Genomic DNA, 13,288 nt, shown 5'->3' with positions numbered 1-13,288 from the left:
AAGGTATTGTGTCCAACTATAACTAAAAAAAAAAAAAAAAAAAAAAGCTTATTTAATCCTCACTCCACTCTCAGAAGTGGGTCTTACTATTTCCATACTACCAAGGGGGAATGGAGACACAGAGGGACAGTCATTGGCCCCTGGTCATACAGCAGGGAAGGGGCTCGGCGTCAGATGCAGGCAGACTGTCTCCATGGCCCCTCCCGGATGCTCTGACACCATTACTTCCACCGCATTGGTGTGGGAACCAAACTCCTATGAAAAGGTGCTTGGTAAATAACCCACGGGCTCTAGAACTGCCAGGGGCCACTATGTCCACAGTTACTTCCCTGAGTAAGTGCCAGGTGTCGGTGTCGTCCACCTGACAAGGAGGACAGTAGCCCCTCGCAGAGACGAGTTGACAAAGGGAGCAATGAGTCTTGCTCAGAGAGATGGGAACCCAAGTCTGTCTGAAGATATGAGGGTTCCACCCACCCCTGCCCGAGGTGTCCCCAGGGCTCACCTTGCCAGCAGAGACACTCCGCGATGGTGGTTCTCCGCCTGCCCCATGAGCTCCCAGCCACCCTGGTCCTCCAGGGAGGCGGCCTCGTAAGAGCAGCCCATCTTCAGCAGCAGGGTTTTCACCACTTTCACCACCCAGCTGCCAAGACAAGGGGACCGAGTGCTCAGTCACCCCGTTCTAGCAGGCCAGGCCTCCCCCAGCCCTCCACTTTCCCACCATCAGCTGCCGCCAGCCCCACAAGCTTCTCCCCCATGTCGTTAGAGGTAAGCAATGTATCTGCAAAGGGAGGCTCGTAAAATATTTAGCTTGGAGAACAAGAGAGCAAACAGAAGCAAATCTCCCTCCCTGGGAAGATGGGGTGTTCACCCTCCCTCTTCCCCCAAGCCTCATGCATTGCAGGAAGAGGCTGAGCAGGCTCTCCCCAGCCACCTGGTTCTCTCTCCTCCACTCCTCATCAAGCCCATGGCTGGGTGGGCCCCTGGCAGGTCAGTCCTCTCTGCTCACTTGGACACTCAGTTTCCTGTCCAGGACAGAGTCCTTTTCTCCCTTGGGACATTTAAGAAATGATTCCCTGCTGGGCAGAGTGTCGCATGCCTATAATCCCAGTGGCTTGGGAGGCTGAGGCAGGACAGTCACAAGTTCAAAACCAGCCTCAGCAACTTAGAGTGGCTCTAAGCAACTTAGCGAAACCCTATCTCAAAAAATAAAAAGGGTTATGGATGTGCGCTCTGGACTCAATCCCTGTTACTAAGAAAATAAAAAGAACAATCAGGGTGCCCAGCAGAGTCCCCTGGGAACCTTTTACACCCGGGGCACTGACCAGGCCTCTGCACTCTTGGGCTCCTGAGTAAGCTCAAGGAGCTTTGGTGGGGGGGCATTTATTGAGATCCTACCGTATGCCTGGCATTGCACGGTGCTGTAGTTGTTCTTATACCGTCAGTCATAGCTTAACTACAGGATATATTCTGAGAAATGCTTTGTGGGCTGACCTTGTCCTTGTGCAAACATCACAGGGGTGCTTATGCAAACCTCAATGGTCTAGTCTACTCCACACCTGGCCTCCACCATAATCCTAGGGGACCTCCAAGGTGTACTCACCATTGAGCAAAACCTTGTTATGAGGCACAGGACAGCATACACAAACTTTTACTAAGATAAAAACTGACATGAATGGATAAAGTTTAAGTTTATATATAGTTTTCCAAAACATACACATGTGCTTGAAGGGTTCACCATGCACTGATCTGAGGAGCTCAGGAGACACAACACTGCTAGTTCTTGTGATTCACAACAAATCCTGTCAGAAATCAGGAGAGCTTCATCCTTAGGAATTTGCTTTTATTTCTATGTTTACTTTTCAGTACAGGGTTGGGACAGGGATGCTCTTCCATGTGCTACACCCCCAGCCCTCTTTTTTATTTTATGAAACAGGGTCTCACTAAATTGCAAGCTGGCCTCAAACTTGTGATCCTCCTGTCTCATGCCTCCCAAGTACCTAGGATTACAGGTGTGCACCACCTCATCTGTTTCCTTCCTTCCTTCCTTCCTTCCTTCCTTCCTTCCTTCCTTCCTTCCTTCCTTCCTTCCTCCCTCCCTCCCTCTCTCTCTCTCTCTCTCTCTCTCTCTCTCTCTCTCTCTCTCTCTTTCTTTCTTTGTACCAGGGATTGAACCCACGGGTCCTTAACCACCAAGCCACATCTCCAGCCCTTTTTAATATTTTTTTAGAGACAGGGCTTTGCTAAGTTGCTGAGGCTGGCTTTGAACTCATGATCCTCCTGTCTCAGCCTCCTGAATTGCTGGGATTACAGGTGTGCACCCCTGCACCTGACTTGTTTCTACTATATTTTAAATGTAGAGCAATCCCGTGTGAAAAAGAGAGCTCCAACTGAGGCCAGGGCCTTTGGAATCGGAATCATGGAGGCTTTGTGCTGGATCTTTGGAACCTGTGCTGTCAGGAGCATCTTCTAGCAGCCATGGAGGGAGTAGGAGCGTGTGGGGGAGGCCTTTTCTAATACTAGCCTCTCTGCCCTTCTTCCTCCCCCAGGAACCCCTTGTGCTGGTGGAGTGGCTGAGCTGGGCTGTTTAGGTTTGCATTCAGAGGACAAAATTGGTTTTTCTCTTCAAGTTAGGGCATTAGCGCCTTCTGCTAAGGCAGATTAGTGTTCCCCCTGCTACTGCAGCGGCCTTCCCTCCTGGGTGGCCCCATTTGCAGGGCAGCTTTGGTCACCTCCCCAGCAATGGTCCAGGGAACTGCACTGAGCTCAGTGCATCCAGACAGCTGCAGCTGGGCCTGCCCTCTTGGCCTTCCCTCACACAGCAGGACGAGTATATGTTTAGGCCAAAGCTTCTGGACATAGAATTAATTCCTAGTGTGTCCTCTGCAGTGTTTCTTATTTCCTCAATCTGGCCCTACATTTTGACAAAAGTGACCCTACCCATCTCCCTTCCTCTTCACCCCAGTCCCAAAGATTTGCTTGTAACATCCCCAAATGACACCATGCCACCATGCAGAGTTGAACCAGGCACCATGGCACACACCTGTAATCCCAGCAGTCTGGGAGGCTGAGGCATGAGGATTGAGAGTTTAAAGTCAGCCTCAGCAATTTAATAAGACCCTAAGCAACTTAGTGAGATCTTGTCTCAAAATAAAACATAAAAAGGACTCGGGATGTGGCTCAGTGGTTAAGCGCCCCTGGGTTTAATCCCTGATACAAAATATATAAATTTCTGAATGGCAAAACACAATAAAATAATTTCAGATCAAGTTAAAAACTAGAATACAAAGGACAAAAAGTTAATTTCTTTAATATATAAGGAGCTCTTACAAATTAATAAGAAAAAATCCTCAACAGGCCAGGCACAATGGCATACACCTGTAAACCCAGCAACTTGGGAAACTGAGGCAGGAAAATCACAAATCTGAGGGCAGCCTCAGCAACTTAGGCCCTAAGCAACTTAGCAAGATCCTGTGACAAAAAAACAAAAAGGACTGGGGCTGTGGCTCAGTGGTTAAGCACCCTGGGTTCCATCCCTCATGACAAAAATAATAATAATGAGACAGTTCTGTGTGTGATGAGATCTAAGATATGGCATAAGATAGGAGCAAAAATGGGTACCTGTGTGAGGTCTTTTTTTTTAAATCCATGTGCATATACTACTTATTCCAATAAATAATTAAAAATTAAACTGGTTGAGCCTTACACATGCACCTAATACAAATAATGTCTCTAGGGAGAGAGGGAGAAAATTCAATGGTGAGCTTCTGGGGGAGGAGGACAGCTTCCTGTGCTCCTGTGCTAAGCACTGCTGGGCACAGAGAGCAGTTGCTCAAAAACAGCTGCTGGATGAAGTATTAACTCTAATAAAAGTGTGCTTCTGGGGCTGGGGTTGTGGCTCAGTGGTGGAGCACTTGCTTAGCATGTAGGAGGCACGAGAGCTAGAACTTGAACCCAGGGAGAGCCTGGTTCCCACTCCAGACCTCAGCACCACGTAAAAATAAATAAATAAAATAAAGGTATAAAAAAAATACAATATCATTATTAAAAAAAAAAAAAGTGTGCTTCTGCTTTCTCGTCTAATCCCAGAGCTTTCCATTGATGGACTGCCCTGAAGCCTTGTGGAGGGTCTTGCTGTCCCCCCAGGGACAGCGGGATCAAGAGAGATGGCAGAACATACTGCACAGGTACGAAGGCAGGCGGCTGTGCGTTGGTCTTGGCATCCTTGCGAGGAGCCACGCGGCCGGGCAGGTTGAGGCCGATGTGGTAATGCACCTGAATGAGCAGGGCCAGCAGCAGCTGCGGGTAGATGCGCCTCACGCGGCAGACACAACTGTTGACGGACAGCAGCTCACACAGGCCGCTGGCTGCCTGGGGGAGGAGTGGGAGCTGGTGGCATGAGAAGGCATCTTCCCTGCACTCCTGCCTAAGGCCTGGACTTCTGCTCTGGGAGGCTGGACCTGGGTCTTTGCTCTTCCCTGGCCCAGCCAGGGAGAGCCTGGGTCCCACCCCAGACCTCTAGCCAGGTCCCATCCCAGAGTAAGAACAGCCTGTCTTTAGGTTTGGTCCAGGGTTATGATGTCATGTGACCTGGGAAGATTCATGGTAAGGGATCCCTTCCTACTTCCTGAGAATTAAAACAGTCTTGATTCCATTTTGCAGTTAAGAGAACTGGCGCAGAGGAATGAAGCAGCTGCCCAAAGTCACCCAGCCCCTTAGGGGCAGAGCTGGAACTTGAACTCAGGTTTTCAGATACCAGCTGTAGCATTCCCTGCCTCTTCCTCACTCACAACACAGGTGCCCAGAACTGAGCAGAGATCTGGGCTTGGGTCCTGGTGCCACCACTGGCTAGCTGTGTAACCTTGGGCAAGGCACAGGCTGTCTCTGAGAAGGTCTTGCTGCTGAATCCCCAGAACTTATCAGTGTGCCTGGCACTAAGTAGGTGCTAACAAATACCTATTAAATAAACAAATCAGCCCCCCCAAAATAGTTGGGTACCTACTATGTGCCTGGTGTGTTTGCCATTGGGGATATCATTGTGAGCCAAATAGGATAGGCACTGGCTTGTGCACCTCACAAATTAACCCAATGGCCGCCCGCACACTATTACCAAATCACAACTAGGATAAATTCTCCCAAGATAAAGTATGTGAAGCAAAGTATACTATGCCCAGATCAGAGCAAGTCAGGGAGAACAGGGAGGCTTCCCCAAGGAGGTGATGCTTGCATTGAGAGCTGAGGGATAAGCAGAGGTTAGCTTGGTGGAAGGCATTCCAAGGAGTGGACACAGGGTGGGCAAAGGCCCTGTTGCAGAAGACTGCTGGATGTTTAGAGTTCTGACAAACACCAGTGAGGTTGCACTAGAGCAAGCAAGAGGCCTGTGGAGGGAGGCAAGGTGGGCAAGGGGTACCAGGTAGGAGCACCATGGCGTTCCCCGGGGGAACAGGAAGCCAAAGCAGGGGCTGAGAAGAGCAGGTGTGCATTCTGGAAGATGCTTTGGTAGGAATCATAGGGACAGGAGTGGAAGCAGGAGGGTGAGCAGGTGGTGAACCAGGTAAAGGTTAAAGGTGAGAGAGGCAAAGAGAACCCCATCACCAAGAAGGGCGAGGCCTCCATCGCGCCCTGGCTGGTGAGGACCCAGCCCCCCTCCAGCTCATGCTGTTCCCACTGCTGCAGGCTGCTATCCCCACAGGTGGCACCACTGTGTCATCCAGTGGATCACAACCAAGAGCCCAGAGTCAGGGACTTGCCCAGGGAAGGCCAAGTATCACTGGCAGGTGGGGCCCGGAGCCCTTTAAGCTGAACACAGCGGGAGGGAAGAAGGGAGGGAGGGAGAACAGAATGGTGGGGCTGGTGGGCTGCATCCTCACCGCCAGGGGCACAATGGAGGCCCGGCCCTTCTTGGTGACTGGCTTTTCCTTCAAGCTGGTCAGGAGCAGATCCAGGAGGTCTCGGACATCACAGCTGGGCTTGCGCAGTATCAACTGCCTCCACATCTCTGCTCCATTACTGAGGTGGGGGAGGGGGAAGGTTAGGGGATGCCAGCAAGGAATGGTCCAGAAAACACTCTCTAAGGGAAAGGAGGCTCATGGTAATTGAAAACCCTGTTCCCAGAGACCACGCCAGGTTCTTTATATTCAATTTACTATTTCAGCAAATATTTATTGAGCATGTGCTGCACTAGGCAAATCTCTAGGGCTATAGAAGCAAAAAAGAATCGGATCCATGCAGGGTAACTGAATTTTCACAATGACCCTCAAAGCAGGCACTGTTATTCCCATTTGATAGAAGCAGAAGAGAGGCTCAGAGAGGCGAGATTGCTAATCCAAGAAGATACAGCTAATGAGCTACAGAAGCAAGGAGTGACCAGATCTGATGTCTCCAAAGCCGGCTCTCCTCCCTTCACACCAATGAGCAGGAACCAAGGCAAGGGAACCCTTATCACCTAATACCAGGGAGCATGTCTCCTGCCCCTGGGCAGGCAGTTCCCCAGGCAGGGGAAACCCCTGAATGCAGCAGAAACCAGCCCACAGAAGTCCTGCCATGGGAAGTTGACAGAGTGCTAAAGGGTTAACAAAAACCCTTTCCCCCTCTACATGAGCATCTGAACCTTCCCTTCACTCTCTAGCTCTGTTCCCCTGGAAACCTGATAAAGATAGTATGTCAACTGTGTTGCTAGGCAACATTACTTATGGTAAAAATGGTCTTTATGACCACTTGGTAAATTGCTTCTGGACTGAAACTATCAATTAGCAATAAGAACTGATGGGGATGATGGGGACGCTGCCAGGAGCAGTGACTCTTTAATGGGATTGTCCCTGTGGGGTCCCCAAAAGTGAAGCCTCTAGAGTTGACGTAAGAGACTCTGGTCCCTGTGGTTCCATTTCAGCCAGGGTGTTCCCCATGGGTCTCCTTTCCTCAAACCTGAGCTTTACCTGGGAGGCCCAAGAGACCATTTCCCAGACCCAAGCATCCAGGGCACAAAACTCAAGGAGGTCCCCACTCTAGAACTCATGCAAGTAAGGCTTAGCACCTGCGGAGGGCCTCCTTCAACACCGTGCCTAGATGCTTGGCCTGCCTCTGCCTTGTCCTCTATCCTGACTGACTCTGCTATCACATGTGATCCCTGGAAGTCATATCAATCAGTCTATTTAGGGGTCCCAAGAAGAAGGCCCCTGGTATACAGTGCATCTGAAAGAAGCTGGATCATTCTATTCTCTTTTTTTAATATTTATTTTTAAGTTTTAGGTGGACACAGCATCATTATTTTATTTTTATGTGGTGCTGAGAATCAAACCCAGTGCCTCACGCATGCTAGGTGAGTGCGCTACCACTTGAGCCACATCCCCAGCCCCGAGCTGGATCATTCTAATGGGAGGATGTGTGGCTGGGTCCTCACTACCCCTGCTGATCTCCTTGGCTTCTGCAAACGATCCCAGCTGTCCTTATTAGAGCATACCCTAAAATGCTGTTTGCACAGCTCTGCATAATTCTTTCACATTTACTCAGAAAAAAAAAATCATCCTAGGGTTTTGATCAGCCACTGCCTTGTTTTATTTATTCAAAGACATGGTGGGAGCATTTCCTGGGCTGAGAGGTCAAGGTCAGCCAGACTGGTCACCATCTGGCCACCATCCCCTCTGTCCATCAAACCAGGAGCTCCCTGGAGGCAGTGAACATGGGGCATCTCCCTGCACAGCTACAGGCCCAGCAGGTGCTCAGCCCAGCTGGTCTCATTACTTCATCACACCACCCACCTCAGGTGTAAATATAGGGATCAATTCCTCCTTTTGCTTCTGGGGGGAAAACTGAAGCCCAGAGAAGGCAAGCAGCCTGCCCTAGACCACCAGCTGCTGGAGGTAGAATCAGGACATGCAGGCCTCCTTCTTATGACACCATTAAGAGCTCTGGGCTTAGAGTCAGTCAGACCCAAGTTTAGGTCCTCCTTCTATTGATGGCTCAGTGGGCTCCTAGAGCAAGAAACTTCCCCTGAGTCTCAATTTCCTCATCTGTAGAATGGAGCTTTTTTGAGAACAAGAGAATGTACTGGCACTCAGCATGACACCCAGCAGTGCTCAGGAAACGATTAATGGTTATCTAAGTACCACAGGTCATGGGCAGGGGCCATCTGGGAGGGTGAGGGGCTTCTCTAGAAGGGGGGTTCCAGCCTGGGGGGGGAGCTACTTTGTCTCTCTGAGGTATAGTGGCTGAGAACCCGCCCCCAATTGGTACCTGTCTAGCGGGAGGGGACACATGAGCAGGGCCACCACAACCTCCGTCATGAAGGAGCTGGCCAGGAGGGAGACGGGCAGCAGGGCCACCTCACGGGCCCGAGGTTCCTGGATGTGGCTCAGCTGCATATAGATGCCCTGCATGATTTCTGGGATCTGGGGTACAGCCATGAGCAGGCAGGACGAAGGTCCATCAGAAAAACCAAGAAGGCACAGGGCGGGGGGCGGGGGGCGGGGGAGCGGGAGGGGAGGAGGAAAGAAAATGGAGACAGGAGACAGCAACAGGGCAGGGGTGAGAGGGGACAGGAAGGAAAGAGGAGAGCAGCACGGGAGAGAAGAGGGGGCTGCGTCCCACCTCCGCACCTCACCCCGCCAGGTGAGCCGGCTTCTCTGAGGGTGGTAAGCCACCCCCTGCCCTGCCCCAGTGCTGGGGGGTTCCACCACCTCCCACCCTGCTCAGTCAGGCTGTGCCAAGGGATGAGCAGGCCGAAGGGACAGGGGAGTCCCCCAGGCCCCAGTGGCCACCCGCCTCTGCCCCCGGGAGGCCTTACCACCTCCAGCGCCCTGTGGCGGTACCACTCCAGCACTGAGCTGAGCGTGACCTCAGAGGCCAGCTGCATCATCTCCCCGGAGTCTTTCCCCCGAGCCTCTGAGCCGCCTTTCAGCCCTTCCAGGGCTGCCAGCAACAGGTCCTTTACCTGCTGGGGCCCCAGGAAGTCTCCAAATTCCTGAAGCAAAGGTGCAGAGAGAGCTCCAGACCTTGAAGCGTAGAGCCAGAGCCATACAGAGGCTCAAAGACCACCTGACCCGCTACAGAGGGCTTGCCGCCTTCATCAGCAAGGGCTGAACCCTCTGGGGAAGAGCTACAAAAGTCGGGGTACATGGGCCCTGCACTCAGGCTAGGTGTCAGGGAGAGGGAAGTTGTGGCATGGGCTGGGGGAGGGGCATTCAAGTGGGCTGCTGTGGCTGGAGCTATGGGGAAGCTGAGCTGGCACTTGGGGCTGTGGCACTGTCCTCCTCCCCTCCCTCCCATGGGAGGCGCGGGCTGAGGGGCAGCAGTCACCGCGATCACACGCAGGATGTTCTGGCACGGGCTGACAGGGTTGTAGGGCCCCAGGAAGCGCTTGTTGCTCTCGTACAGCTCCTTCTTGTTGGTCTCTTCCTTATCTCTGGCTCCTGCAAGAGAAGAACCTTCCAGGTGAGGCCTGACCAGACTATTGCTCTTAACTTTTTATTAAAAGCCACAGAAAGGGGTTGGGATTGTGGCTCAGTGGTAGAGCTCTCGTCTAGCATGTGCGAGGCCCTGGGTTTGATCCTCAGCACCACATAAAAATAAATAAACAAAATAAAGGTATTGTGTCCAACTACTTCTTTAAAAAAGAAAGAAAGAAAGAAAAAAAAGCCACTGAAGGAAGGACCCAAATCCTGCATAAGCAGCTTAATTATTTCCACATAGTGAGCACACCCAGGTAGGGTAGCTGGCACCCAGGTCAAGAAGCAGAACACAATCAGCATCCCAGAGGCCGTCTTGTGTACCCCTCTCAGGGTTACCCCTTGCTCCCCACAGGGCAGCCATTCCTGACCCCCTACCTGGAGTTCCTGGCTTTGAACTTCATAAATGGACTCATGTGGTGTGTGACACTGGGCTGGTTTCTACATATACTCTTTTTTTCCTCCCCCAATACAGAGGTTTGAACTCAGGGGGTGCGTTACCACTGAGCTATACCCCTAGTCTTCTTTATTTTGAGACAGGGTCCCACTAAGTTGCTCAGCCTGGCCCCAAGCTTGATATCTTCCTATATCAGCCTCCCTGGGATTACAAATATGCACCATCATGCCCAGCTCTTAGGAAAGACCTCAAAAGCTTGTAGATTTTATTTTACTGTAATCTTTTTACAGATAAGGAAATCTAAGCCTAGACAAGCAAAACAGCTAGGAAGGGCCAGAGGTCCTTGTAGGCGATGACACTCTTTCAGAGCCAGAGGTCACCTGGACTGGGACAGAGTGGGACTTTAGAGAAAAAAAGACAAGAGATGGGGCTTGTACAGTGCATGCCACATCACTAGCTCCCTGAAATTGAGTCGCCCCTAGTTTCTTCCACCAACAGGCTCCAGCCACTCCAGATCCTAAAAGAGGATCTGCTCTTTGTTAGTTCCTTCAACAAATCCTCACTAAGCACCCACCATGTGGCCTTGGGCACACAGTGATGACTAAGATACAATCCTGCCCTAGTCTCATGGGGTTACATTTGAGTGGGGAAGACAGACAAGAAAACAACATGTTGGGACCATCTTGCCTGAGTGTACAAGATACTGTAGGGACATGAAAATGACTGTCACAAATTAAGCACAGAAGGACGAGGAAAAGCTTAGAAAGGATTATTTACATCAAAAATAGTTTGTCTGTAGGTAGCCTCTGTCCCCTGGTTCTGTGGGAACTAGGGCTTCACACCAGCTTCCACAGTGGCCATCTATCTGACCCCGGGCTGGTCTTCCCATCTCCCACCAGGGCCTCACTGCCTGTCTCCAGCCAAAGACCAGCTGAGTGGCCTCCCAGGAGACCTGCACTGGGGGCTCCGACAGGGCTTACGTTTCTGGAGCTCCAGGATAGTGTAGAGGATGGTGATGCCGTCCAGCGCCTCCCGGCCAATCTCCTCGTCAGGATCCCCGATACGAAGGATGAGCCTCCCCAGTAGGAGCCCCAGTGCAGGGAACCCCGAGGACATCTGTTGGTGTCGTAATCACAGGGGTGGAGTCTCACAGGTTCAGTATACTACACAGAAACTGGTGAACAGAGCTGGGCCGCCCGGCCCTGACAGCAGAGCCCTCAGAGCTGGGAAGAGTCTCCCTAGGAGTGTCCACCCCTCCCGGCCACACTCACGAAGAAAGGCAGAGTCAGGAGTGTGTGGTTCAACACGGAGACGTTGCTGTTCACAGCTCGTGCTCGCTCGTGGGCCTTCCCAGAGTTCATCCAGGGCCCTAGGGGCTGTGGGGGACCAGGGCAAGACTCAGCTAAGGTCAGATGCCAGCCCCTGCTGCTGGGCAGACAGGCCAGCCTGCACCATCTGCAGGAGCTTCAGAGAGGGCACAGAGGCAGCTCACCAGGCCCTCCTCCTCTTGTGGGGCTTAGGGAGAAATGGGGTCCAGGAGCTGAGAATAGGACTCACTGACCAGAGCAAAGGAGGTCAATGAGGAGAGAGATGAAAGGAGGAGAGTCACGAGAGCAGAAAGAGACAGGGACAGATAGAGAGAGGGAAGCTATGGAGCAATCGCAGGAGCTGTATGGGGTGGCTCTACATAGAGTGGGGGGTGGGGAGAGAGTAAGCGGTGGCAGGAGTCCGGACAGGGCCTGTGAGTAGCACCGGGAGGCAGAACGCTGGCCCAAAATGACATCCTGAGGTCAGATCACTCCTTCTGGTCCAGCCTCCCGCTGCTCAGACCTGACTCCCTGCTTCCCTCTGCCCTTCCCTGCTCCCTCCCCAGCCCCACTCCCTGCACCTCCAAGATGCTCTTCAGTCCAGCAGGAGTGGGGTCTTCAATAAAGAGGGCATTAAGCAATGTCTGTAGAGCATCCAAGGTCTGATGGTAAAGTGTCTGTGGACAGGAGGGGACCCAGTTGCTAGGGGTTAGCACCCTCTCTGGTGGCAGAGAAGAGGGGGCAGTAGGGCCCATGAGAACCTCTTTCTGGCCCCACTTCTGAGACTCGCCTGATGTGTGATATTGGACAAATCACTCTCCCTTCATGGGTTCCAGTCTCCTTACCAACAAAGTGGTAATTATGATCCTTGCACTTCCTACCTTAAAGGGGGAGAAAGCAGAGAACCAGCATTTATTGAGACTCTGCCATGGGCCAGGTGAGTGCCTGGTGATTTGCATATCCACATCCTCAAATTGAGGAGACACTTGTCCAAAGTCACACAACAAGGAACTGTCAGGTAGTGAGGAAGGAATGAGGGCCAGCCTTACTTTCATTATCTCTGCTCTGATTAAGACCTAAATGGAGTCTCCAAGTTGCCTTAAAGGAGCCGTCTCTCCCTTGGCTCACCATGCAGCAATGCTGGAATTGTTCTATGGCTGCAGCAACCACACACACATAATGCAAAACAGTGGGTTTGTATCACTTTGGGGAAGGCCCTCCTTTCCTTGCCTCCCCTCCTCCTGCTGGCTCCCCAAGTATATCTCCCAGGTTGTCACAGTCCAGGCTTCTTGAGTCTGCACACACCCTGGAGCTAGTGGCCCTTTGAGGTACACTACAACCACCAAGCAAACTTCACTGCCAACTACCTCCTTCTTCCCTCCCATCTGCTGCTGATTACTGTGCAGAACTTCCCTCTCCTGGCCAGACCTGGTACTGCAACAGGGCCGCCTGCTCTTCCCAGCCTGTAAATGATGCCTTGCCTGGCCTTCTGGTCTTCTCTGAGGGCCCCAGCTCCACACCCAGAGCCCTCCAGCTGTGTGCATGGGCTGGCTTCCCCTGCTCTCTAGCCTGGCCTCCTTGAACTTTTGTTTCCAGCCACACTGCCTGCTTGTGGTCCCTGCAGTCACTATGCGGTCTGTCCACAGGCTTCTGCACAGGCTGCTCCCTCTGCCTGAAATACCCTCCCTTCTGCCCCCTCCTTCAGTTCTTAGTTCTCTTTAACCTCAGCTCCAGAATCACGACCCCGACCCTCTCTGGGCCATGTCTCCCATTTTAGGCTCTTTACAGCACCAAGACTTTCTTGTGTGTCGCACTGCCTGCTGGCTGCGATTTTACATTTCTTTGAGTGAACCTCTGATAATGTTCCTCCACCCCGAGCACTACTGTGAGGTCCCCACACTGAGCCGGGAGTGGAGAGGTATTGGCTAAGCCAGAGGATGGGTGAACACGCTTCACCCTGAGCTGGAATCCCTCTTCCTCAACCTTCCCCCCAACCTGGCTCCCCACTCATCCTGGACTGAAGGTCACTTCCACCACTTCTCCCGCGATGACATCACAGAAGTTCAAAGATGCTCAAATGAGCCCCTTGAGATTCTGCTCCTCTAGGTGTCTGCTCCAGTTCCCCAATCTTGCTTCCTTATGGC

At 52.1% G+C, this 13,288-nt stretch overlaps 1 protein-coding gene across 1 annotated transcript in view; it reads right to left on the bottom strand.

Annotated features, from left to right (window-relative positions):
* LOC113177357 (maestro heat-like repeat-containing protein family member 7) overlaps positions 1-13,288 on the bottom strand; it is a 28,612-nt gene that overhangs the window by 14,558 nt on the left and 766 nt on the right. The window contains exons 3-11 of the mRNA XM_026381879.2: positions 11,726-11,821; positions 11,109-11,213; positions 10,818-10,953; positions 9,292-9,404; positions 8,780-8,956; positions 8,230-8,384; positions 5,868-6,006; positions 4,178-4,368; positions 503-640 (exon numbers count right to left, since the gene is read on the bottom strand). Of these exons, the coding sequence (XP_026237664.2) occupies positions 503-640; positions 4,178-4,368; positions 5,868-6,006; positions 8,230-8,384; positions 8,780-8,956; positions 9,292-9,404; positions 10,818-10,953; positions 11,109-11,213; positions 11,726-11,821 (1,250 nt within the window). The remainder of the gene's footprint in view (positions 1-502; positions 641-4,177; positions 4,369-5,867; positions 6,007-8,229; positions 8,385-8,779; positions 8,957-9,291; positions 9,405-10,817; positions 10,954-11,108; positions 11,214-11,725; positions 11,822-13,288) is intronic.

This window comes from Urocitellus parryii, chromosome 11 (genome assembly GCF_045843805.1).
Source record: "Urocitellus parryii isolate mUroPar1 chromosome 11, mUroPar1.hap1, whole genome shotgun sequence".
Taxonomy (NCBI): domain Eukaryota; kingdom Metazoa; phylum Chordata; class Mammalia; order Rodentia; family Sciuridae; genus Urocitellus; species Urocitellus parryii.
The sequence above is the reverse complement of the archived record's forward strand: the minus strand, read 5'-3'. Positions and strand labels throughout refer to the sequence as shown.